This window comes from Chelon labrosus (genome assembly GCF_963514085.1).
Source record: "Chelon labrosus genome assembly, chromosome: 3".
Lineage (NCBI taxonomy): Eukaryota > Metazoa > Chordata > Actinopteri > Mugiliformes > Mugilidae > Chelon > Chelon labrosus.
The window spans coordinates 14314730-14339556 of record NC_140339.1 but is presented as its reverse complement, the minus strand read 5'-3'; the positions used below and the strand labels follow the sequence as shown (position 1 = coordinate 14339556).

Here is a 24827-nt window from a genome sequence, read left to right as displayed (position 1 = left end):
CAGTTTCTTCAGTTCAAGGAGAGTGTTCCTATGGTAATGCCATATAAGTGTCTCGCCAAGGCATCTCCTCAGTGCACAGTTCTTGTGAGATGACCAAAAAAGCTTGTTAACTACATATAACATGCAACAGCTAGGAAAACCGCGACCCAGGATGTCAAGCGAGAACGCGTCAGCGCCTTCAAGTATTTTAACAGTCTGATGCATGAAAGGAGGGCTGTCTTCGTTCCTTCCTGCTCATTAAATAAAAAGAAAAAAAAAAAAGAACCAAATCTGAAGATTACTTTCTCCTTGACGGCACAAAAACACTGGCCTCAAGGACACTCTCCCACTTCCACTGCCCCACTTGCTGAAACAAAACACTGATGCAAATTTATGTAAAATCTATGTGTGCGGAATGAAGATTTACTGTCAAAGCATCTTCATGTGCTGTTATCTCAAAGTGATGGCCTGCCACCCACACTCTGACAGCTACTGCATTCTGTATATCTAACATTGTGATATATGGAGGGAGCAAGGTTAAGACGCTCAGCAAACACTCAGGTTAAAGGTCACATAAAAATGAAAGAAATGACTAGTGGGATGATGGATTATGCTGCTTTTTTAAAAAGAAAGCATAATAAACAGTCAAAATTGAGATAAAGACCTAAGTCCAAGTTTCTGACCTCAGTTTTATGATGTATAAATATATTACACCATAAAAATGTTCCTTAAAAACAAAAAGCTGTAAACCAAGATAACATGTAATATTATTCTTAGGCTATGAGATTATAAAATGGAGAGTTCAAGCTCATCAACAAAAAACATCTATTGTGACACCCCAATAATTTAATTTATTCAAATAACTAAAAAAAAAGAAGTACCCAATTCCTACCATGATAGAAAATAAAATAATGTAGCAGGCAGATATCCACAGTTGCCATTCAGCTACTGCTGCGGAAATGATGTGATCTGTTTTTTTAAGGTTTCAGCTGATACATACTTTGTCTACGTGAGGAGAAATACCTAATCATACCAACAGGTGGAAGTCGTCTGTATTCATCATTTATACAGGGAAAGTGGAAGAGCCAATATTAGTTGGGAGCATAGACTGTACAAAGATGGATGGTGGACAGCTCCTCAAAAGTGAGGTCAAAGCAAGCAGAGCTCCCCCTGGTGGCCGGCTGCAGTATAGGTCATAAGCTCCACCTCCTCCATATTAGTGGATGGGACCTGGGCCAAACTAAAACACTAAAGTACACGTCAAATTTATTTCAGAGATAGTTTCTGTCATTTTAGGTAGTTAATATAAGGCCAATGCATACTCAAGTGTCCATTTTTCTGATAATTTTCATTTTAGTTAGTTGTTTGACCCCATAGAAACAGATGACTACAAGTTGCTCGGCCAGCCGCTCCGTAAAGCGGTTACTTAGGACCGTGACAGTTGGGGGAAATAAAATTAAAATAAATAAGTACAGTGTATAATCCAACATTTCTTTGTAACTGGTGGAGGTAGAGCAGAGCGCAGTATTAATTAAACAAAAACGCGAGTGAGTCTGGTGGAAGAGTGAGAGGCTTATGGATAACGTGGCTCTGCGTGGCTCTTTTGGACCATACTGCGCTGACTCTGGCTCCAAACTCGCAAAATGACACCACCCATATCTCTAGGAAAACAGCGTCAGCTTGGCAAATGCAAGGGAGTGGGGACACATTGTCTATATTTATATACATTCTATGGTTGGGAGGCTAGGAAGCCGGGAAGAGCTACAAACTGTCATGTAGAGCTGCTCTCTCGTGAATCATCTGTTGGTCTACAGATTATTGAATAATTTATTAATTCAGTAATTCATTCATTCTTTATCCATAACCGCTTGTCCTGTAGAGGGTTGCGGGGTGGAGTGGAGCCTATTCCAGCTTAATGTTCAGATTAGATGAAGATGTAAGATGAGATGAGGCTTCTAGATACCCTTTTACCTCATCATTTTGTTTCATTTAATTTTTTCTTCTTCTATTCCCAAACATTAGTTCACCTAAGATGAACACTCTAACAGATAGATCACCAAGAAATCTGGGGCCACAAACCTTACCCAACAGCATCACACCAGCAAACGGACAACCATTGGCTTGGTGTGTAACGGCCCTAAGGTTTTCTGTAGTCACTTAAATGAATCAAACAAAATGAAACAGCAAATGTTTTGTCTTTTAGCTGTTTTTGGTTTTTACCAACACCTGCATGCTGCCATCAATACAATGCAATACAAGCAATCAGTCAGTACATCAATAGGTCTGGGACAGAGAGACACTATTAAGAAACTAAATAGTGATGGATTTGATTCCTTCGATTGTGTCCATTTTAATCAGGTAGTTAAATTTCACAAGAAATCTGAAAATAAAAACAGATAATGAGGCTTCTCGCCACATTACATGGATATTTTGTCGAGACAGAGGCGCATCAATCTTATTCATCAAAAGAAACATCACAAACGGCGACAGGTTACAGTTGTGACAGACAGCTGCTCCATGTTAAAATAAACCACTTTCACAAAATGAAGCGAGCTGACTGTGATTTAATTCCAGCAATGCAGCAGTTCAGGAATTCTGTTCTATTTAAAGGAAATTATTATATTAATCCAGGAGGCATTTTGTAGAATTCACCAAGGAACAGCATCAAAATGAATAATATTCCAGAGGCAGTCAATTGTAAGTAATTACTTGACCAACTCCCACAATGATGCTAAGAATTGCTCATAAAAACATAATATGAGCGGATTACAGTGCAGGAAACAACTCTGCATTCTAGTAAAGTCACAGCCTGCCTAATAGCAACAGAAAAAAAAAGAATAATTTAAATTATTTTACCAGCACAGAGAAAGGATGGAAGAGACAACAGGTAACACGAACATCAAAAGCCTCCTCACCACAGTGAGGTAATTTATTCTCCAAAAAAAGCGTTTACGTCTTAATGGTCAGTAAATAAAAGCAGAGGTTTAGGGAACCGCAGCTGTTTGTCAGCTCAGCCCAGGGTTGTCATGTCTAACATCTGCACAGCTGGCGGCTCTCTGCAGAGGCAGTGAAGCACCGAGGCTGTGGGCTGAATGACAATGACGAATTCAGGTGGATGGACCTTGTGTTTCAGAAACATAACCTTAGCAGGTGACATCCAAATCATCCCCGCTCTTACCGGCAGAAATGAGCACAGCGACATTCAGAACATGAAAAGCAGCTCTGCTGCCCAGCCAGAGAGATTCCTCCCAGCTCGGTTACAGCTGGCTCCACTCAGTGGGCTTCAGGTTGGGCTGCCTCCTTCCATTAGCCTGGAGGATCCATTTATCCTTTCATCACACTGCACTATTGCAACAATAACACCATCACCTTGCCGTGCATCACACATCAGGGTGGCTTTGGCCAAGCGACATCTCTTCAGCAATTTCGGTAATGAGTAATGGTTTAAAGAAGAAGGGAAGTAGGGCTAATCACCTCGACTCAGGTGCGCAGGGTTTAAACTCCTCCGGAGCACGACGGGAGCAGAGAAAAGCGGAGGGATGTAAGATGAAAAGACAAGATGACATCACGTGTTAGAAAACACAGCATTTATGGCAGCAGTTCAGCCTTTTCATCTCACACCTGATCTGGATTTAACATCCGTTTTACTGCAAAAAAACACATTAGTTGAAACTTTGTCATGGGCAACCTATAAGCATGATTGCAACAGATGTATATTACGTTAAAGTCCTGATGAAACTGACTTTAATTTTCCACAAAAAAATGTTGATGACTCATCTTGAACTCGGGGGCGTATAGACATTTTTTTCTCCTCCTGGATTTCTCCTTCTTCAGCAGCACTTTTGGTTTCAGATCTCAGCTTGAACATCTATGGGCTCACTCCAGAAGCATCATGATGGTTGGTTTCTTCCTCAGTTTCATCAGTGTGCTATTTGTTGGTTAAATCGTAGGTGATGATGGTGGCAGTGAAGAGAGATGAACCAGCTTCCCTGGTTATAAAGATGTGTCTCCTTTTTTTGATTCCTTAAACGGCAATCCTTGGCTTAGTGGTCTCTTTGCTCTCCTGGTGAATTACTTTACCCAGATCAAATATTGTTTAAGGAACTTGTCCGAGTCCGAGTTTCAAAACACCCTCTGGATCATATCATGAAATTTGCCACCCTCTGCAATTTAAGATTTTCCAAAACCTAATACTCGAACAACAGAAATAGAAACAGCAGCTTAGAAATCAAACTGCAGCAGCCCCATGTAACAAGTGCAGGCAGTCTGCCAGCCCCCTGTGCTGATCCAAAGCTAACTTGTAATCCCTGACCAGAAGTCTGTCTGGTGGAAGGAGCAGCAGGCTGCTATGTCGCCGTCTCGCAGCTGAGAAGGTGTTGAGGTGGTTATATTGTATAACAGCAGCCCGGGCCTGCCTAGATGATTGCCACAACCGCACAGAAGCTCTCAACATTTCCCAGCATCCCCTCAGCCGTAGCTGTCATACACAGCCACCTGGGGCTGCCATCTTGACTTGTTTTGACGAGGCTGGCTGAGCGGAAGGAGGAGCAGGGGCAGATGGTACCGTTAAACTGGCAGGGGTGACGTGGCTGGCATCGAGCTGGGCATCCCTGTGAGTCTCAGACAGCACGAAGCCACCTTGACCCAGCCGGGGCTGCCAGATCTTAATTCCCATCACCCCACTAGAGACGGAGGGCTGCGGGTCGTGCAGTTCCAGGCCTTGGTTAAGGCAGCTCAGACAGCCCAGCCTCCCAGCAGCCCCTAGGTCATTGCTCGCACTCTGCCAAGCACCCTATTCAGAAAAACTTTAATTTCTCTGCCTCTAAACACAATAACCTGATGACTAAGAATACTAATGGGATTTTTGGTGCGGATGAAATAAGAAAGAGAGAGGAAGAGCAAAGAACCCGGTGAGAAATGTTTTTATAAATGATAATGTGCTTTTATCTATGTTTGTATACCACTTTCAATTTGTGCTCCTTCAAAGTAATCATAAAATATCACCAAAAAAAAAAAGCTTTTGCTCTTGATGGAGGTGGAAAAGTTATCAATAATGGCAAAATACAACAAAGTACAGAATAATCTGACTTTGAATGATAATTATATATTATATTTCCATCATGGTTTTCACATCTTCTCTCTTTGAATGTTGGAACTTTTGCTGCCGCTCTTTGTAATATCTCAGATCTCTTCTCGTGCAGTAGCTTATTTTTACCAAGTCATATTTTTTTCTTTAAAGAAAAAAAGGATAATTGTAACAGGAGGATAGGAGGAAACGAACATTAAATAGCTGATGCCCGTTAGCTTGACCAGGTGAGTTGCCTCACAGTGCCCCGCTGCTCCTTTAATATCATGCTATGTTGTTTTTGTTTTCACTCTGTCTTTTTCCTTGGGGTAGTGCTTTTTTTCTTCTTCTTCTTCTTTTTTTTTTTTTAATGATTAATGTGTCGAGCATCCATAGGATTAGCAGAGAGAGCAGGGAAGCAAGAGGCCTCAAGCTGCGCAGGAGGCACTGTGAAGCCGATGTGCATTATCACACAGGAACACTATTCAAACCAGAGGCCCGAACAGTCCACGCCAGTTAGCCAGTTAGCCAACTGTGAAGCCGGGGAAGGCTATGCCAATGTTTAACTCTCCGCTGACATGACTTAATTAAAGTGCCATAGCCTTTTCTTTAACTTCTTCTCCTTTAATTGGATCATTAGCAGAACAGATTTAATTACAGGCAGAGCTGAATGATTTGCATTAGATCCGCACCTGGAAAACTTGGTAGAATATCAAAAGCCGAACAAAGATGGATGGCGTTTTCCAGAGGAGGCGGTGCTGGAATTGACCGATCCTTGCGCTTCAGTCTCAGTTTGTGTTTGGTTGCCCAATAGTTCAGAAAAAAATAAAAAATAAAAAGTAGCAGACCTAGGGTTGTTGAAGTTATCCCACAAGAATTATAATTTTGATACAAGTCCATTGACACAAACCCACAGATGTTAGCTTAATTCAGTCTGACAGAAGTGTTCACTACAACCTGAAACACTAGATCTTCAAATTAATCTGACAAGACTGAATCAAAAAGCTGACGAAACCACGTAGTCCCGTAGTGTCTGAGGTGGACTCTAGACATCCGCTAAATGTATGTGTTGAAAGAAATTTTAAAAAACTGCGCTGAACCCAGTCTGAAATCTTCACGGCAGGTCCACAGAGAATGAATTTCAGCCCCACTTTCCACTCATCCTTCTCATATACTTTTACTTTAATCAAACCAGCAGTCTACACAGACCTCAGGCTTCTGTTTACACATCCTGCATAGGCTTATTCTGCCTTCAAATGGGCTTGCGGATATGAACACGGAAAGCTGCGTACGCCCTTTGTGAATTTAGAACTTGTTGACTTGTTTCCACTTCGGCGGGCATGAATGCCACAGCAGGGGGCCCGTTCATGTGGCCATTTTTCTGAATACGATAAACAACCGCATTTGAAAGCGGCGTCAGAAGAAGCAGTGCATGCTGACTGGAATTTCAGGAAAAAAATCTTTTAATTTTCTCAAACAGGAAATATTTGATTTATTGTAGTTACGTTGGTAGTGTCCATTGTATAATAGACATACCAGTGGCAAATGAATCAAAACATTTTTATTATTACCATTTTGTCTGCATCGTTTTATATCGAATTAGAGATTCTATCGAGGTCAGGTGCGAGCCGTAAAGACACACACTACCTTAAACTGTTTTTAACTGTGTTTAATCCCGAAAGCACGAGCAAAGGCAGTGAAACTAAAAGGCTTTGATGTGGACAACGATAATCACGGCAGAATGTGAGCATGTGCCGCGCCGTCCACTCACGCTGACATTTATGTGAAAAGGCCGTACTGATTATCAAAGGGTTCAGCGTGTCTTAAGCTGTGATTGCTAACATCACTTCAGAGTCTTTTAGACATTTGGAGAGAGGCAGGGAGTTAGCATCTCTGAAAATGAGCACTCACTCAAGCTGTCTCATCTCCGTGGATGGGATACACGGCTCAAATATAGCCTTTTCTCTCTCTGTGTAATTCACCAGCCATTTTGAAGATCGATAGCCATCCAGGGTGTAAAACCTTTTAATGTGCGCTCTCAATAATCCGTACACGCTCCGCTGCTTTTAAGGGCACGCATTTGATCGCATTTAAAATTATGACATGAAAATAACATACACACTTGCAACAAATCAATGTTAAACAAACGTATACTGCTGCATTCTATAATAAAATATGGGTTCACATTAAAATTAAAAACATCTGATAAGGATGAGTATGACCAGTTCTGCAGCCGTTTAAATAAAAACTACATGCGGCTCTATGTGCATAGGCAGTATACGCGATCGCCTAGGGCGCCACCTGCTGGATTGCGCACTGCTGCAAGTCCTTAAAACAAAAAAATAGAAAATAAAAATTATAATAATAATAGTGATCATTTGCAGTTCCGACGGGCACCCTTTCTTTGCTCTGTGTAAAAATATAGAAAAAAATAATCAACAACAACAACAACCCCCCTGTTGCTTCTCATTATTTGATTGACCTGCCGATGAACCTGTCCTGCACAGTGCACTGTGGAAGGGGGGATGGGACAAAACGTGCGCTTTTCAAGTAGTGCTGCGGTTCTTATTGACAGACATCAACAACAAGTCATATTTGTCATATTGATACTGGCATCATGAAGACGCCGTCCGAGCTCTCAGGTGCGGCTTTTAGAAAATTAAGAGGCAGAAAAGGCCAAGACCATATTCTTGCCTAGGGCACCAAAATGGCTACAGCTGGCTCTGACTACTTGCACTGCAGCCTGGAAGCCATACTAAATTCCCCACGGACAAATATTTTGTGGCGGAAAGTTGGTTGGAAATGCTCATGCCACGGCAAAGATCTGCCGGGCCGATCAAACTGTTTGGGCGGGCGCGGAATTGAATTTGCTTACAACAAAACTGCTGCCGTCAGAGAAGTGAGATATTAAATAAGAGTCCACTATCTGTCCATATCTGTTGTTAAAGATGCTCACAGCGAAATAACATTAAAGGGAGAACAGTTGACAGCAAGCACGGCATCTGTCAAGAATGCCTTAATCACTGAAAGTCATATATTTCGTTGCTCTGATCGGAGGTAGGACTATCGAGTTCCACACAGAAGATTGTTTTTTTTTTTCCTCTGTATAGGTTGAAACATGCTTCAATTCCCAATGGGATGTTACCAGACTCTTATTCTGATAAGAAATTAGTTTGTATTGAAATGAACGATATAATTTCACACCAAGCCTAGTCACAGCATTGATGTGTCTAGATAATGGTGGTCGATGACGATGTTCCAGAGCTTTTTGTGTGTTTCTTCGTTTTCTATTGAATAATTGACAAATTTCACCCTCAGTGACAAAGGGCGTCCATTAGTGACAGACACGATATCAGCTAATACTATCGGGCAGTAATCAGGACATTTTGAAGCAGCGTTATATTTACAGAAAGCAGACATAGTTTATAATGATCAGGGCAAACTGTAGGTCACCTCTCTTAATGATGCTGTTCACAGACTTGTGCTGCTGCAGCTGCTTAATTCATAATAGAGCGGCATTAAAATGCTGCTTCTTTAAAGAAACTGTCTTTGGTCAAGCTTAACAGATCAGACACTGGCCTGCATAGAGCACATTAACCATCAAACAGGGAATTTTAGTGTATTATTTGTTTTAACATTAATTAACTACAGCTGAGGAAATTTGTGGTCAAAGTTGTCATTACAGGAAATGAAATTAACGGCCGCTGTCAAGTGTTATGACATTACGCTCATTCAGACTTTGACTTAAAAGCAATGACTCGTTCAGCCTCACCACAAATAAGATGATTATGGCCAAAACCGTATTCGTGGATTGCTATTCGTGATTGTATTTGGGGAAACAAAATGATTCTTTCCATGCTCTGTTATTAAAGCTGAAATCTATGATTATGTGAATCCTCTTAAGCTGAGAATTGTGGAGATGGAGCCATGCTGTATCTCCAGCACTCCACAAGAACAGCCATCTTATCAGCCTCCCTAGATACACAGAAGGGAAAAAAAAACTTATTTCCTTTTCACATTATCAAAGTCAGTCTCCCCTATCTGTCTCTGTCACAGGGAAATAAGCCCACCACCACCACACTCTCACGCGCCGCACAGCATCAGTGTATGAGAGGCCAGAGGCTCCATCCAGAGGCCAGGCGGCAGAGCCACAGGCCTGGGGAGAAAAGGCCCCGTTCTCTCCCTCCCATGGCACAGCAAATACCAATCTACGCCACTGAAATCCTCATCCTCTTGTCCAAACACATCTGAGGTCTCCACACCAGTGTCATTTGATTGACAGCGCTTGTGTCGGAGGGCTTGGCGCTGTGTACACCGAATGTCAGGCCTCAGCCAGACGACTGTCTGTCAGTGTGCGGGTTGCTGAGTGAGAGGTGAGTGATGTGGGAGGATGGAAGAGGGTGGGAGCGAGCAGAGGAGGAGGAGGGAAGCTGGGGCAAAGTGCTGCCTCAGGAATCAGAGAACCTCATCTGGCTGCCTCAGAGAGGAACTGCTGCTGCTGCTACCGCTTCAGCTTTTAGTCTCAGGCACTGACAGACACTCAGCTAGCCAACACCATGAGAGTGGAGCATGATGACACTGTGTGTTTGACCCCTGAGCCGCGACTTAAAAGCACTCCAGCACCTTGGCTAAGAGGAAGGAGCACCGCAGACAAGCTCGCGCCTAAAACCAATCCTTCACTAAGATGAAAGCAACTATTTTTAGCTGCTCCGTCACCTCAGGTAAAGAAAATGTTGTCTTGCAACAATAATTATTTTTTACCCTCTTTTAGTTGTCCAACACTCAAGAGATCAAAAGCAATGTTGGGAAAGCAAAAGCAGCAAGGTGAGGATGCAGTGAACTGTCCGTGGGAGGTTTGAACTTGAGGCGGTAGAAGATAGCTTGGTATTACAGATGCTATTGATCCACTCACGTCGGTTGACATGGAGTCCCTCGAGACTGAATGTCCTGTACAGCAGATTAACTAAAGCCATTATTCCTGTGGCTCACCACGACCCACAACCACCCGCCGTAGTCTCAGGACCAGCACTGCCGTCATAAAGCATTAGGCTCTGTTAGAGTGCTGTGATTATGGATGTAAAGATCGCCCGCACAGCCTGGCTACTCCGTCTCCCTGAATAGGCCCCGAGGTGAAGGGCTCCTTCTCCCGTAGTGGTGCTTTCGTGCCTAATTTCTCTGTCTCTTGCTCTGTCCTCCTGTCGTCATCTACTGCAGCCCACGTCTCCCAGTCTCTCTTCTTGAATCTCTCTCTCTCTCTCTGCCTGTCCTCTGTCTTTATTCACACCCAATTTCCTTCTTTTTCATTTTCAGACTTGGTTTGAGTCTCTTTGTCTGTTTTTTGACCACATTTCTTCTTTCCGTGCTCGTCCCTCATTTACTGAGCCCTGTGATCTTGCATCAAAACCCTGATTTTGTGTCAGATAGCCATCCGTCAAATCAGAGGACAATGCCTAATGAGTAATGTGTTATAACACAATGTTCAGGCAAAAGACGTCGGGGCATTTCTTAGCCATGCATCAGTCCCACATCAATTTGTAGTGACGTTGACTGAGTGAAGCAAGAAAAGTAATTAAGAACCCAAGGAAACACTGGGCAACACACACACTTGAACACACATTTTAGGCTTAGTACCTTAAAATGCATTAAGTGATTAGCCGAATAAAAGATGGAAAGCTTAAAAACAGATGCACCTACAGCAAGGCGGATTCTACTTTTTCCAGTTTTGGACCCATTTCTATTGGGTTTTGGTAATACTGTTCTCACCAAAGCATTTGAATTTGTAGATCTGGGAACACTGAAAAGTAGAAATACGTGGTGACAGAGATTTATTTTAAACCCTCAGATTAGACAGATGTATTTAGAAGGGAAAACAAAGACAAACACTTAAAATTGTTAGGCACACTTGCAAGCATAATGTTTCAGAGCCAAGCGGGATTAGGAGTAACATTACCGATGGGTTTATTTTCCAAGAAAGGTAAATTAGATGGGTTTAGTGGAGGAGAGCTATCAGCGCTTTCGTCAGAGTTTAGCTCACTTTAACAACGTTGTGTTCCCACATTCAAGCTTTTACACTTTGGTAAGGATGGTGTTTTCATAGCCGCTTCTACAGAAACCAGATCCAACTTGTAAAAACCCATAATTATTTATTAATATCTTGGAATAATAGGAGTAATAATAGTCCAATTAGACACCTAGTAGAACTGGCACAAATGGGGAATCTAATTGAAGCCTTGTGTGACAAGGGAAAACGAATCCTTTTTTGGTTAGTCAACTACAGAGAAGAATATCTGTATCTCTGGGGCTTCCTGGAGGACAGCAAACTTCATTTAACAATTGCACATTAGCTTCATACTACTGAGACAGTTTTTCGAGCAGCTTGAGTGAGCTGCGAGGCGACGGGATTAATTGTGGTGGTGTGCCCGAGCACAGACCAAAGAATCAATTGATTTCGCTTCAGTTTCAGTTTGAAATACCAAAACGTGCGTGCACAAAAAGACTGAAGTTCAACAGCACGCGTAGGATTTCTAGAGATTATAGAGAACTAACAGGTGTCAAGTCTATAAATGTGACTGAAACAACTGGGCACAGTAGTTTTTACATTTTACAACTGTTTTCCAGTAAGTGCTGTGTTTACCACAACGCTGGAAGGAAGGACTGCAATTGAACAGGCTTGCTCATTAAAATAAATTAACAGTGCAGCAGCATGGCTCGTTGATGTTTCGTGTATTTGGTAGTTTTTCAACAACAATGGCTGATAATGCTTGTTAATAAAATCTTGTTAATAGCTGGATCAGTTCATTGTCGGATTTGGTATTTTCACAGGGTTTGTTCACAATGGGTAAAGATTTTGATCTTCTAAGAATGTATTTGGGGATGACAAGGACACCTGGGGACAGCAAGTGGGCGTTTGTCAATCAGTGCGGTCGTTCCAGAACCGTTAGACATGGCTGGCTGGGAATCACCAGTGGGAAGCCGTGTTCTGCAGAGACTCCTTACGTGACGCCTGATGCACATGGCAGCTCAGGGTGAAGTGGGTGAGTGAATGGCATATCCAACCAGCCTTCCTGTTTGACAGAACAAGAGAGTCGCTTGCCTCTATGCTGTATTCTGATCTGATCTGCGCGTCGCCCTATTCATGCTCCGTAGAGTAACACATCTGCCTGGCCACGGAGCTAATTTTACAAATAAACGCAAGCTGTATAGACCGTAGGCCCTGGACTGATGCGCTCACATTCACAACCAGCAAGCGTCCCAGTGGTCCAGCCGCGGCAGGGTCGGTGGGCAGCAGAGCGTTTCTCCCTGCAGTCCACACAGCCAGCAGATACCATGCACCATGAAACCACTATCCGAGGGTGGCAAAGCTTTGTGTTTGTGTTTACAGTGAGATTAGCCGCACGCACATCCAACCACCAGTTCATGAGGATGGAATGCAAATTTGATCCCAGAATGAATTATGAATGTGCAGATTCAATTTGAGCTGCTTGTTTGCTCTCTCTGCACGTGCTATATGTACTGTTTAACTGGCGCATCTAGCTTTTCTTCCACAAGTTCTCATTTTCTTTATCGGAGACACTCATTACCACCGCCGAAGAGTACCAACTGGAGAGCCAGGCAACCAGCATTATCAAACACTGTGTGGGTTCACCTACTGGCAACGCAACAATACATCTACAGGAGAGTGATTTCATGCGGTGCATTGTGGTTGGCAAGGTTTTGAAAAAATGGCGGGGGTGGGCTACTACGAAGTCTAATGTTAGAGGGAGATCCTGAAGTACCCTTTACCTCCCCATCAACTATCTCCCACAGTCACGTGGCCGCAGCCCTGGCAGAGTAGAGCCGCAGGCTGGCCTGTGGGAGGGAATCAGGTCCACACAACCTTTACCCGCAGAGCAACGCCAACTTCCAATTTAACATACTCGGAAAGCAGGATCTCGCCCACACAGAGCACAGTGTGCAGGAACCGTTGGAGTGTGATCGCCACTGAATTACTGTTGATTCAAGGATGGATTCTGCGGCGCAATGCAAAGTGTGTGCATTCAGCGCTTGTAAACGTAACATGTAACACGCACGCAAATTAATAATGCATGCGTATGCTGATGGAAATGAAAGCTCACTGGAATGAACAGTGACGGTCTCCAAAGGGTACAGCCTGAGTGTGGGAGGAACTCCTCCTCCAGAGCAATGCTAAATTGAGAAAGGACAGGATGGGGAGAAATAAACAGCCGCTCTGCATTTCTTAGAGGTTCAAAAGTCATGTGATGACTCCCACAGAAGCAAAACACTTAAGGTAGCCCACTGAATTATTTTACAGCTTTGCAAACATGGTTATTTTAATGTATCTTTTATTGGTATAATCTTGGAAATTAAAACACACCAATGGAGACATTTTCTCTTGGGAGAATAGTAGTGGATTTAATAATGTAGTAGTAGTAATGATGAGTTGAATATGTTATCCTGCCTTTTCTGTTTCCAACCAATCACTTTACAGACACAGACCAACGTACCGATATACTGCAATTACTTTCTTTAAACTTAAGTTTGGTTCTCTTTATAAAAACACCAAAAGGTGCTTTATCATAACCCGGCTTTACAGGGCTTTGTTCACATATCCAGACCTACACTGCAAATGAATGTAAACACTCCAAGACAGACTGAGGCAGCTTTTGCAATCACAGGTACACTACTTGGTAATAAAGCCTCTAAAGCTGTCACTATTTTTTATTTTTTTTTTACCCGGGAAATCATTTGTTTGTTCCAAAGAGAAGTTTCTTCACAGCCCCCTCTTCATATTCATACCGTTACATACATAAACTCACCCCAAGAGCTCCTCGGCAGAACCGGGTTTCTCTAATGAAGCGCTTGCGTAGGTTAAGGGAAAATCTGTCTCATTACTTCCTCACAACTTTCATCACCTAGCCTAGGTTTCCAGATGGCAATGCTCCAGAATGGTTGCAGTTCGCTTTTCCAAACACCGTGCTATTTTGTAGCAGACAACAGCGGGGAGTTTCGGCGCTATCAGCCTCTTTTTTAGCATTGATTTGACACAGGTAAACAGTTTTTTTCTTGCCTTTGAGACCAGGTAAAAAGGTACCATCAGATGCGCACTTAAAAAGTCACCTGTCTGCACCACTTAGGTTAGTCTCACGGCTGCAGAACTCCTCTGATAGGGGAAAAAAAGAAAGAAATGGAGATCATAAGTTCATTCCCTTCAGTTGCTGATGAGTCAGAGTAGCACTGTGTTGGAAGAGATGACCTCCAGCATTACACACTGAACCATGCCAGCTTTCTCTGGGTAAGAGCGTCAGCTAACTGCCTCGAGTGTGAATGTAAAGATGCTTGACACAGACAGCATATCAGGGTTTAGCATTCATTTGCACCATAGGAGATCGCCGCTCTATTTTTATATACCCGTGGAGGCGCCGGGCGGAACACTACAGAGACTGCAGGTGTCATCTGGCTAACTGTTTCATCTCCCTGTCAGCTACCGCCTGAAAAAAAACATGCAACTTAAAAACCTCGACACACTTCAAAAAGACGTAGTGGCACAAGAGGAAGTCTATTTTTAAGGAATGCATAAGATAACGCAGGGAGTTTAAAAGCCTTGACAAGGTAAACAGAGAATAATCAGACTTCTAATTAAAGGTGGTCTCAGGCTAGCTGGCCAGCTGACCCGAGTATGAAAGTGACATTTAGGAAGAAAAAAAAAAAAAAACACACATAGCCGAGAAGATTTAATGAGAGAGAGTCTCTCCACTTCCCTCTCCCTGTGGGGAGTGACCTTTCCGACTCCCCAGTGACAACGTTCCCTCCAGATTTATTGAGCCTCTCCCTCGGCTGCACTGGAATAAAGAGAAGAGTTGCCTCACCATCCAGACGTTGACCTTTAATTTGACACAGACGGGGGACAAGCAAGGCGCACGATGCCCGGCCGACCAGCAGCATCAAATAGAAAACTGGACCCAGAGGTGGCAGCGATGATTTGAAAGCCCAAGACCTTGTAGTGGCGCCTTTGCTGATAGACTACATTTCCACCTGGTGCTTTGTGTGAGGGATAAATGTGTGTGAGATGAATGCCATTGTGGCAGAGTAGGAACGCGGGATATTCACACCTAGATCAAAGAGGACGATTGCTGAAACAGCACTGGCAGGTCTCCACCTAAATGGGATATTGTCTTACAGCGTTAACGAGAGAGACAAGTCACCCCGTCTCACACTACATGTAAGTGACAAGTATTAAAGGAGCAGTTCAGTATTTCTTGTGAGAAAAATTAGCTTAGCTTAGCTTAGCATAGTTTAGCACAGTCTAAAAATAAGTAAAAAGCAAAGGCAAATACACCTAGCTGCAGGGCTTGACATATTTTTATGGAGGATGCGCATCCTCACAACGTTCCCAGCCAAGGAATGGTTGAAAGAATCTTTGCGCTTACAGCTGGTGCTGGATTTTTCGAACTTTTGGAGACCGGTTGCTATGTTTTCTCCTTTCCTTCAGTTTTTATGGCGTGCTAAGCTCACCTAAGTTTCAAAAGTGCAGGCTATTTTTGAACACATGCTGTGCAAAATATCAAAAAAATATTGTCCTAAATGTAAGAAAATGTATTTTCTTTGTGGGTTACATTATATTCAAATATATATTCTGCTCAAAGCAGCGCGGAATTCATCAATTCGAATGCGGTTCTCGTGCAAAGGAAAGACTTTAAATGGAATAACACCCTAAAAAATTCTATTGATTCCACTGGTCCACTTATGGAGGTGAACTGCAGATGTTCATATGTGGTGGCGGCTGATCTTCTGAATATCTTGCACTATGTGCTTTGCAGCCAGACAGAAAATTAAAATTCCTGATGAGTGAAAATGATTCATCGCACCCTGCTGATATTTACCACAGAAGCAAATCATTTGTCAGTCAGCCAAGAATTACAACTGACAGATTAACAGGAAGAGAGCCCAATGAGACCAGAAAAAAAAGTACTGTATTTGACTTATAGACAGCAAAAACTTTACTTTCAGTATTTATTATTATATATTATTATACACATAAGAAATAACTTTAAGGATATATGAATGAAGTGTACTCTTTCACTATCAGTAGGAAATCTTCCAATTGTGTATTTATAGTACTTCGACAGTATATATACAATGTACAGTTAATACTCCAGGCTGCCTGGAGTCTTATATTTAGACACGTACAGGGTTCCTTTACTGTCCAAACTACAAACAGGCTCAGTCCCAGTCAAGCAAGTCAAATTTAGTAAACGGTCAAAGGTCAAGTACGAAAGCAGTAACCCTGGAGAAATATATTCGTGGATTCATGTCATCTGCAGCCTCGGGTGAAAGCGGTCCATTTTAACCCGGTGCTGCCCGGTCCGGCTTTGCTTGACTATTTTTCTGTTGCATCCCTCCTCTGGCTGCCTGACCAAGCGAAGTCAAGGTCACACTGCCACTTCTCAGACACTTGTATCTGTTCGAGCGTGGGAGAGGCCGCAGTAAGCAATGAGCAATAAACAATAATGATTTAATAATAATGAGGCTAACCCAGTACAGTGGCATCGCCGTTCCGAGCGAACACAATTACTTTCTGCTATATAAATCTCCATGGTGCCATACATGAGATGATATATTTTAATGTGACCACTTGTGTGGTGGCAATGCAGGATGTAAGGGGTGCATCAGATCATCAGTGGCACTGGTTAATTGTGTGTGTATGTGTGTGTTGTTTAATCTCAGTAAAGAACCTTCTGAAGGAGATTAAAGCTTTTATACAATTACTGTTATCTAAAGACATCTCACAGAGGGCTCTTGTGCTGTATATCTCCTCCATCGCTGCAGGTAAGCTCCTATTGCCACTCAGACGTGACATGCGCTGTTAAAAAAAATTGTCAATTTTTGACATAATGATGACAATGGAGCTCAGGCACAAACACCTGCTAGGGCACCATGTTCCAGCAGTTGTCCCCATCTTCCTTTATCTCCCGGTTACATTACATCTCTCCAAGCATTGTTGGAAACACAGAAATAGCATCCATCAGCCGTTTTCAACAGGCTATCTTGTTAGCGTCGGTTGGAGTGCGCTCTGATTATTCTCCACGGTGGTTTGTGACTAGTAGCTTTCAGTGAGGGAGAACAAGAGCGCAGTTTTCATCATGTGTTTGACAGCCAAGAGTCTGAGCTTTCCAACTAGCCATTCGACATGCTAATTGAGTCATCCAAAGAGGTTAAAAAAAAAAAAGAAAGAAAAAAGAGAAGCCGTGTGTGAGTGCAGACCCATCATGCATTCACATTCTCGTGACATAACCCACTGTGGAGCCCTTCTTTTATTAGCTCGTTTCTTCACAAGCTTTGATTATCCGAGTCCTTTCTCTCTGCCGCTCCCTGGGGAGAAGCACGAGAGACTTTGTTATATGTCTGAGACGCTTGGTTCCTTTGGCCACATTTACTGGGGGAGAAAATGACGAAACCTTTTATGGTTTGATGTATCTTTTCTATTTTTAATAAGCCATCAAACGCAATCAAGCGCACACCCTTGTCTTTATGGTGGCAAGCACACTGTTCTGCAAACACCGTCGACTATAGCATTTAATAATGATTACTAATAGGTGGCTATTTTATTTCGAAGTAGCGAAAACGTATATGAATTACATAATACTGATTCTGGATGCCTGGACCACCTGGATCGCTCTGCAGCCGCAACCTTCCAGGCCTTGGTTGCCTAGGTAGCCACCTCGAATGCTTCCCACGCCAAATGTTTCCAAATTACACAAGCAGAACATAAAAACACTGTGAATACGGGTGCTTGGGGTTTACGTGTTTGTGCCACACGTCAGTCCTTCCATTGGCAGTCGTCTCAAACGTATCATGTCAAAGTTGTGATTAATTCAACTGAGTACCGCCCCGACTTTGTGTCGCTCTAAGCCTCTGAATTTCATTGACATTCCATGGTCTCTTCTCACAACAACCCCTGCTAGCTAGTGTCTCTCCGTGTGCACGCCCCTTCATTCTTCATGTTCAGAAACCACAGGGAGTTATTTAAAAGGGTTATTTTGTACGTGGACACATTTTATATTCATTCCAAATACCTGCTGTTATGTTTTCATGGCATCTACACTGTTCCTGACACTTCCAAAACAAACCTTGAGCGGTTTCCTTTCTGGCAAGACCTTATCCATGCAGTGAGTGTCATTAAAGGTGCTGCGTGAAACACAATTTTACCTTTTTACGATGCTCGGGATAAAAAGACCCAGAAGCCGTTATCTGATTTGTGTTCAGTGACCTGATCGTTACTTGTGCCGCTGATCATTGAGCTGAATGTAGTCATCGAAGTTAACAGTCACATTTATTACTTCTTTTTTTTTTTTTATGTGATTGAAAGCAAATTAAAGCCCATTTGATCATCTCAGTGAGCAGCGCTGGGCGTTAATGACATGTTTTTTACATTCATGTCAGTAAAACATTTGAAGGGAACTGCACTGAAACTGAGCGTAGGAAGGGAAGGGAGGAAATATAACCACTACGTTTCATCACAAATTATAGAGTGCCACGTTAATGATATCTCAGATATACTCAGTTACAATAAAATTTGTTAAATTATGATGCTCTGAACGTGATCAAGGCCAAATGAGCAACCATGCAAAAACTGCCTGAAATAATACTTATTTGCGATGGTTCAAAATACAGCACACAACTCCATTATATATGCAGAGGTTCAGATCACGTTCCAAAACAGACTATAAAATTGACCTTTCATATACTGTAGCCCGCAGATAACAATGCGTTATAAGTGCAAACAGTCCTCAAAATTCTTTTAAAAAACTTTTCTTCTGTATTGTGGAATTAAGAGGAAGGACTTCTGAGCAAATCATGGCCTTTGTTGTCTGCCGTTGTCGCTGCATGTTCCTCGGCACAATGAAACCGAGCAGAGTTTGGCAGCGTGCGGATGCCGTCGTCCAGGGAGCAGAGCCTGGACATGCATGAAATGAAATATGGAGTCAAGACAAGCCTGTGAAAGCTTTGGATCTCAGCAGTCGTTGGTAACTGTTTACTTAGCGGCACTGAATGGCCCCGCTCATTTATGTAACAGTGAAAAATATTACAGACCTCGTTCAGATTACGTTCCTTTAATGTCCCCTTATGGTACTTAAGGGGTTCAAGGCCGTTTCATGAGTTTCTCCAGCCACAACAATTGGTGAAATGGGATTTGCCGCTTGAGTCACCCGTGCCACTGAGACAAACACAGTAATATGTTTACGAGATGAGTTGTCTTTCTGAAGACAGACATCCCGCAGAGATATTCTTTAGCTGCTTGACTGGAGAAAAGTTCTGATTGTCAATAACAAGTTTCTGGCAAACAATTATTTATACATACGAGTTGAGTTATTAGCCACATTTTACTGAGCCATAAGTCAGGGCAAAATTAGACAATTTCCTAATGAAAAATAACTAAGTAACCTTTTTTTAGTAACCTTTTTGTATGGACTAAGCTGTCTGTGACGCATAATGAGTTTTTGTATAGACTTAATGATGCCCTGCTAAACTACACAGGGACAGTTTTTTTTTCTATTGCCTCTAGCTTGATATCCCAAAATCTCACTCTCAAAATATCCACAAATTAATAAATAATTCAATTAAATCGGTCCCTAACAGCACATGGCTGCAACAATGCTGTATGGCAAAAACAGCGCGGTTCACTGAAGATGACGCAGTGGGATAATGCAGGACACTTAGAAAAAAGAAAGACTGTAGATGGGAAAACACACAGCTGTGTAGATAATACATAGTTGTAATGTTTCCCTTAGATACTGTTATTTCCTCCTCTACTAACCAGTATCATTTAGTAGTAGCACATTTAGTTTGATCTCTGAGTGCAGTCACTCTGCTGCACTATTGTACTGAACTGTGTTACAGTAAATAAATATTTTACTGTAACACTAATTAAAAAGGTAAATAATGTGACAGTTCTCAAATTTCATGTTTGCATCTTCGAGCACACGTTGCCCAAATTCAATTCTGGAGAGTGAGTCACATTTTGTGAAATTGGCACCATTTAGACGTACCTTCATGTCATTCAGCTGATGCTCTCATCTCGGCTGTCTAAGCAGAATATTCAAGCTTTTGTGTCTTGCTCAAGGACTCAACAGGAACTGTTCAAATGTACTGGTTGCTGCACGGATTAAATCCCTGCACCTCCATTGTGCAATGCAGCATCCTAATAAAGCTCTCCCAGGAAATTGTAAACTGTAATTAGGCTTATTTTGGGCTCACATAAAATATAGAGGACCTACAGAGGTCACCTCATAATGACAGCACTGATGCTTTGACGAGAGTTGTTAAGAAAACGAACAAGGCTACAGAAACAATTAAATATAGCTGAGTTTATTTCTAATGACAGACTGAGCTTGGACTGCACGTTTTGTGGTTCTCATCTGTTAATCAGGTTGTTGTTGCTGCAGAGCGTTTTATAGGTTTGCTGTTTTATATAAGCGTTTCAATAGTTTATGAACACTTTCTCGGGCTTTGCATGAACTACACTGACTCACTGATATAAGTAAATGAGCAAATGTGATTGGCTTTTGGTGCATGCACGATGCAAGGAAAAGAATAACAGCACAAAATTATGAACTGTCATTAATTTAAGACAGAGGTTGACAAAAGCAGCTCGTCATTTCTACCCAGTAACAATGACTCTCTCTCTGTTGGTAGCTACCATCTTTTCAAGTTATGTTTTAGCTCTCCAGATGGCTAGGTTTTTGTTTTTTTTCTTAATGAAAACCATAAGAAAAGGCTACATACTTCATATCAGGACAAGATTTAAAGTTATGTGCAATGCAGGGGAATAAACTGCCTTCTATCTGTATTGTAGCATAGACAGGTTCAATTCTTAGCAGCATAGGAGTCTGGTAACACGCCGTTTGGATTTAATTATCGGATGTGTTTCAACCAAAACAGAGAAAAAGAATCCTTCTGCACAAAACTGGATAGTCTTACAATCAATAAGAGTTATTTTGTACAAACAAATACAACTCCACGGCACTCAGATGATGTTTACGGCTGTGTTGCTGTTACTTTTCTGTCCATCACCATATAAAGCACACCCAAGCAATTTGATTGGCCCAGCAGATCTTTCCTGGAACATAATCTGTTCCCAACGTAGTGATTCCAAACCAACTTTTTGCCACAATTTGTTTGTGGGTGCAGGAAGTTCCGGTTGGCTCCCTGTTCTAATGCTAGTTTGTCCTAGCATGTGAAATGTGAAGAGGCGGGGGCCATTTTAGCTGCCAAGCATGGATAAACTAGATGTTAATCGTTTGTTGTTCAGTATGCTTGAGTTTTCAGGCTTGAAGGAGAACTAACCAGTGTCTGTTAAATGCGTTGCCGTTTTTGATAACAAGGTTGGTGTCGCTAATGTTGGCAAACACACTGATAGCACTCAGGACTAGCTCCTGCATTGCGGACGATGCCTTCAAATGGGGTCATGTCATGGGTGGAGGTGGCTTGTATGTCAATATTGTGATTTTTATGTTATTATTTACTTTGAAACTATAATTTATCGGAGGAAAATGTTCATATGTCAGACTGCCTCATCCTTTCATCGTGTCTTTGCATAATGAAACCAGTAGTTAGCTTGCTAAACTCTTCAGTGGCTTCTTGACGGCAAAAGCCTCCAGAGAGTGAGGTTCTCAGGACTGCCATGAACAGCAAGCATTTTTTTTTTTTGTATACGACTTCCCATGATGTAATTATAAGCTCAGAAGTTCCATTTCACGCTGCATAAAACACAATGACAGTACTGTTCATGACCAATCTTTTTTAAAGATAACCCCACAAAATACTGTATGCAAAACATCAAATGCCTTTGAACAATGCTCAGATACTACTCATGGTATCTGGCTAGTTAGCATGACATGCTAATGCTTGCACTTTCAATTAGAGCAGATCCACAAATTGTTTATCTGGAACCACACATAAACGGACAAATTGTATAATCAGCTTTTGAATATGCGGTTTTGGAAAGCAAACCAAGCCCATCCACACAGCTTCAAGAAGACACACAGTAATGCATGCAAATAAATGCATGGTATGTACTGTATTAATGCACAAAACAGACAAGTACTAATTGAAAAGAGAGCATCGAGGGTTGGGTGTTAATTACAGTCATCATGTTTATGGCACATGGAATTAATGATATTTTCACTGTGACTAATTGAGCCTGTTTTGGCCTGAACATGCGATGAAGGCAGCGGCTTCGGTTCTCCACACAAAGGAGCAACCAGTTTGGTGTCTGATGGCCCGGGCTTTGAGCAGACCTGACTGACACAGACATCAATGAGGTCGGCCTTCTGAGGCTAAGCTCAGGCATAATAATTAATCTTCTTTGACATCATCATCCTCAGTGTCACCTAGCAACTGTCCACCTGCATTAACGACACCACAATAGAGGCCTGTCATGGACTGCCTGGAGTGGGTGCGCTCGCTGGTTACAAAGCAAATGCAACCAAGTTGCAAACCGAGAGAATGTAGTGGATGCTAAATCCTTTGGAGCTCACCCGATCAACCTTCTCTACTTGTCAAACAGCATTTACCACACTGCTAGTCTAGATATACAGCATGGGCTCTTAACACTTTGCTGGATTCTGATTGAATTTTTGTTTTTGGCCGTTATCGCTGGCATCATAATCACCATAGTGGGTCTCAACCTCACTCAGTCACACCATAGGTGAGAACAGAAGAAAAAAAGAATCATCACCCATTTATCTAAGCTGCTGTTATATGCTTCTTTACACCTCTTAAGTCTCCTACCACTGCACAGCAACTGTGTTGAGTGAGACGACAGGGTGAGAGGACTACAATAACTTTCATTAAATATTGATGGGCTCGATTGCCTGTTCCAATCACCTAACACGATAAAGAGACAATCAATACCTCTTTCTTTCTTTTTTTTTTTTTTTTTAAAGAAATCTACACCGTAAATGCACCAAAGTGTGTGAAGCCAGAGACTTCCATGCATACATGTCCATAAATAAGCTTATATGAGAGAGTGGTCCAGCTAGTATTTTCTGCAAGGCATGATTAAGTTATCAAATTAAAAATTCTGCATTTTTAGTGTCCAGCTAATGAACTACTACGACTTGTCACCCCCGCACACACATATTCAGCCTTACAGCAGTCATTTGCAGTAGAAAAGAGAGACTAAACCACCTGTCATTCAACAACTGGAAATTGCAAATGGCAGTGTGTTCAGGTAAAAGACCGACTGAGTTCCTCTACGTGTTTACTCCTGGAAAATTGTGGAATAACAGGCTGTCATACGGAGACACATCAGCCTTTGTTAAAGAAATTACTTTGCTCTTCGCCCAGCTCTCTGATGCTCGGCCTCCTGGACAAATTGTCCATTTGGCGAGTGCAGACTAAATGGAACTGCGTCTTCGGCATGTTGCTCTACCGCAGCACAAAGAAACCCGGGCAGATAGGAATCCAATTATCCAAGGCAAATAATGGATGTCTCATTTAAGATGTGCGGCTGTTGCAACAGTAATGGCAGTGCCACAATTTTCCCGCAGCCAGTCTCTATCAACTGCATCATCCTCTGTTCAACACTAACTCATCTACAGCCATACACTACAGGCTGTCAAGATCATAATAAATCTTTTGAAGGCACAAGAAACACGGTTTCAAAGATGGAGGGTTTACTCACATGTAACGTAGGTGTTGGTTCTGAGCAAAGGCTCGGGGCTGGATCGTCTTCAGGTTGCAATTCATGATAGTTCTGAAATAAAAACAGATACAATACCGCTGAAATGGAATAGAAACCACAGAAATAAAGCCTTTTCTTCCTAGTGCAGTCACGTACAACTACGCGCACACGGTATCATAATGTGATGATGTAACCGCATCAAGGACATTTACATTTTTTTGCTTTTTCACTTCCTTTTTATTGGCACACTTAAACTTGTTTTTCCTCATCTTGAGTTTTTCCCTCATATTTTGGTCCGTTTTGAGAAGCTTCAGTAGCTTTACTTCATTTTTCATCATTGTATTTGAAAATATAATGTTGACATGAAAATTTCTTTCATGCCAAACAAAATGGTAGTCTCAGACTTAAAAAACATTTATGCAGCACTGGTCCACTTTTACATGATTCTGTCCACTGCAGTAGTGGACTGTAACAAGAATAGTTCCCTGTCTTTTCCATTTCTTCATATTTGAACTTCTGTCCATATGTGTAAGTACACCCTGCAGGGCTGACAGCCAAATGGAAATTCACTTTGAAGCACCATTCGATGAAAGATGTGCGAACTTGTGTGTCTTTACTGTAATACGAGTGAAACCTCTGATTAGAGCATGCATTTCCCTCATTGTGTTAACTTGTATGGAGTGAAATAACTGTGAAATTAAACTAATCCTCATTTTGCTGGGGACCCAGTGGATTCTTCTCAAGGACTCCTGGAATTCACAGCGCCCCAGTTTGGGAACCACTGTTCTGGGCTACAATGGTAATGACTTCTAATCTTGTAATCACAGATGTGTCTTTGCAGTGAAGTCATTGACATCATTGGTGAGCGCCCCATAACGCAGTGTGCTGATTATACCCAGCTGTTGGTGCCAATTACCTTGAAGAAATCTGGTCATGCCTCTGTGGTGTGTGACTGGCATGTGCCGTGTTATCGCCCAGAGGTCCCCAAAGTGAGGCACTGGGACCTCCAATGGTCCTTCAGAGGGTTTGGGGGTTCTTTGGGAACGTTACTTTAGGTTTCACCAAAAAATGAACAGCAGTAATTTTATTGTTATTTCA

General features: G+C 42.2%; 1 protein-coding gene across 1 annotated transcript in view; it reads right to left on the bottom strand.

The window, feature by feature from the left end:
- Nucleotides 1-24827, bottom strand: part of ntrk3b (neurotrophic tyrosine kinase, receptor, type 3b) — a gene marked incomplete at its 5' end in the record, with an annotated part of 190479 nt that overhangs the window by 124649 nt on the left and 41003 nt on the right. Inside the window, one exon of the mRNA XM_084541455.1 lies at nt 23730-23801. Coding sequence (XP_084397581.1) covers nt 23730-23801 — 72 coding nt within the window. The remainder of the gene's footprint in view (nt 1-23729; nt 23802-24827) is intronic.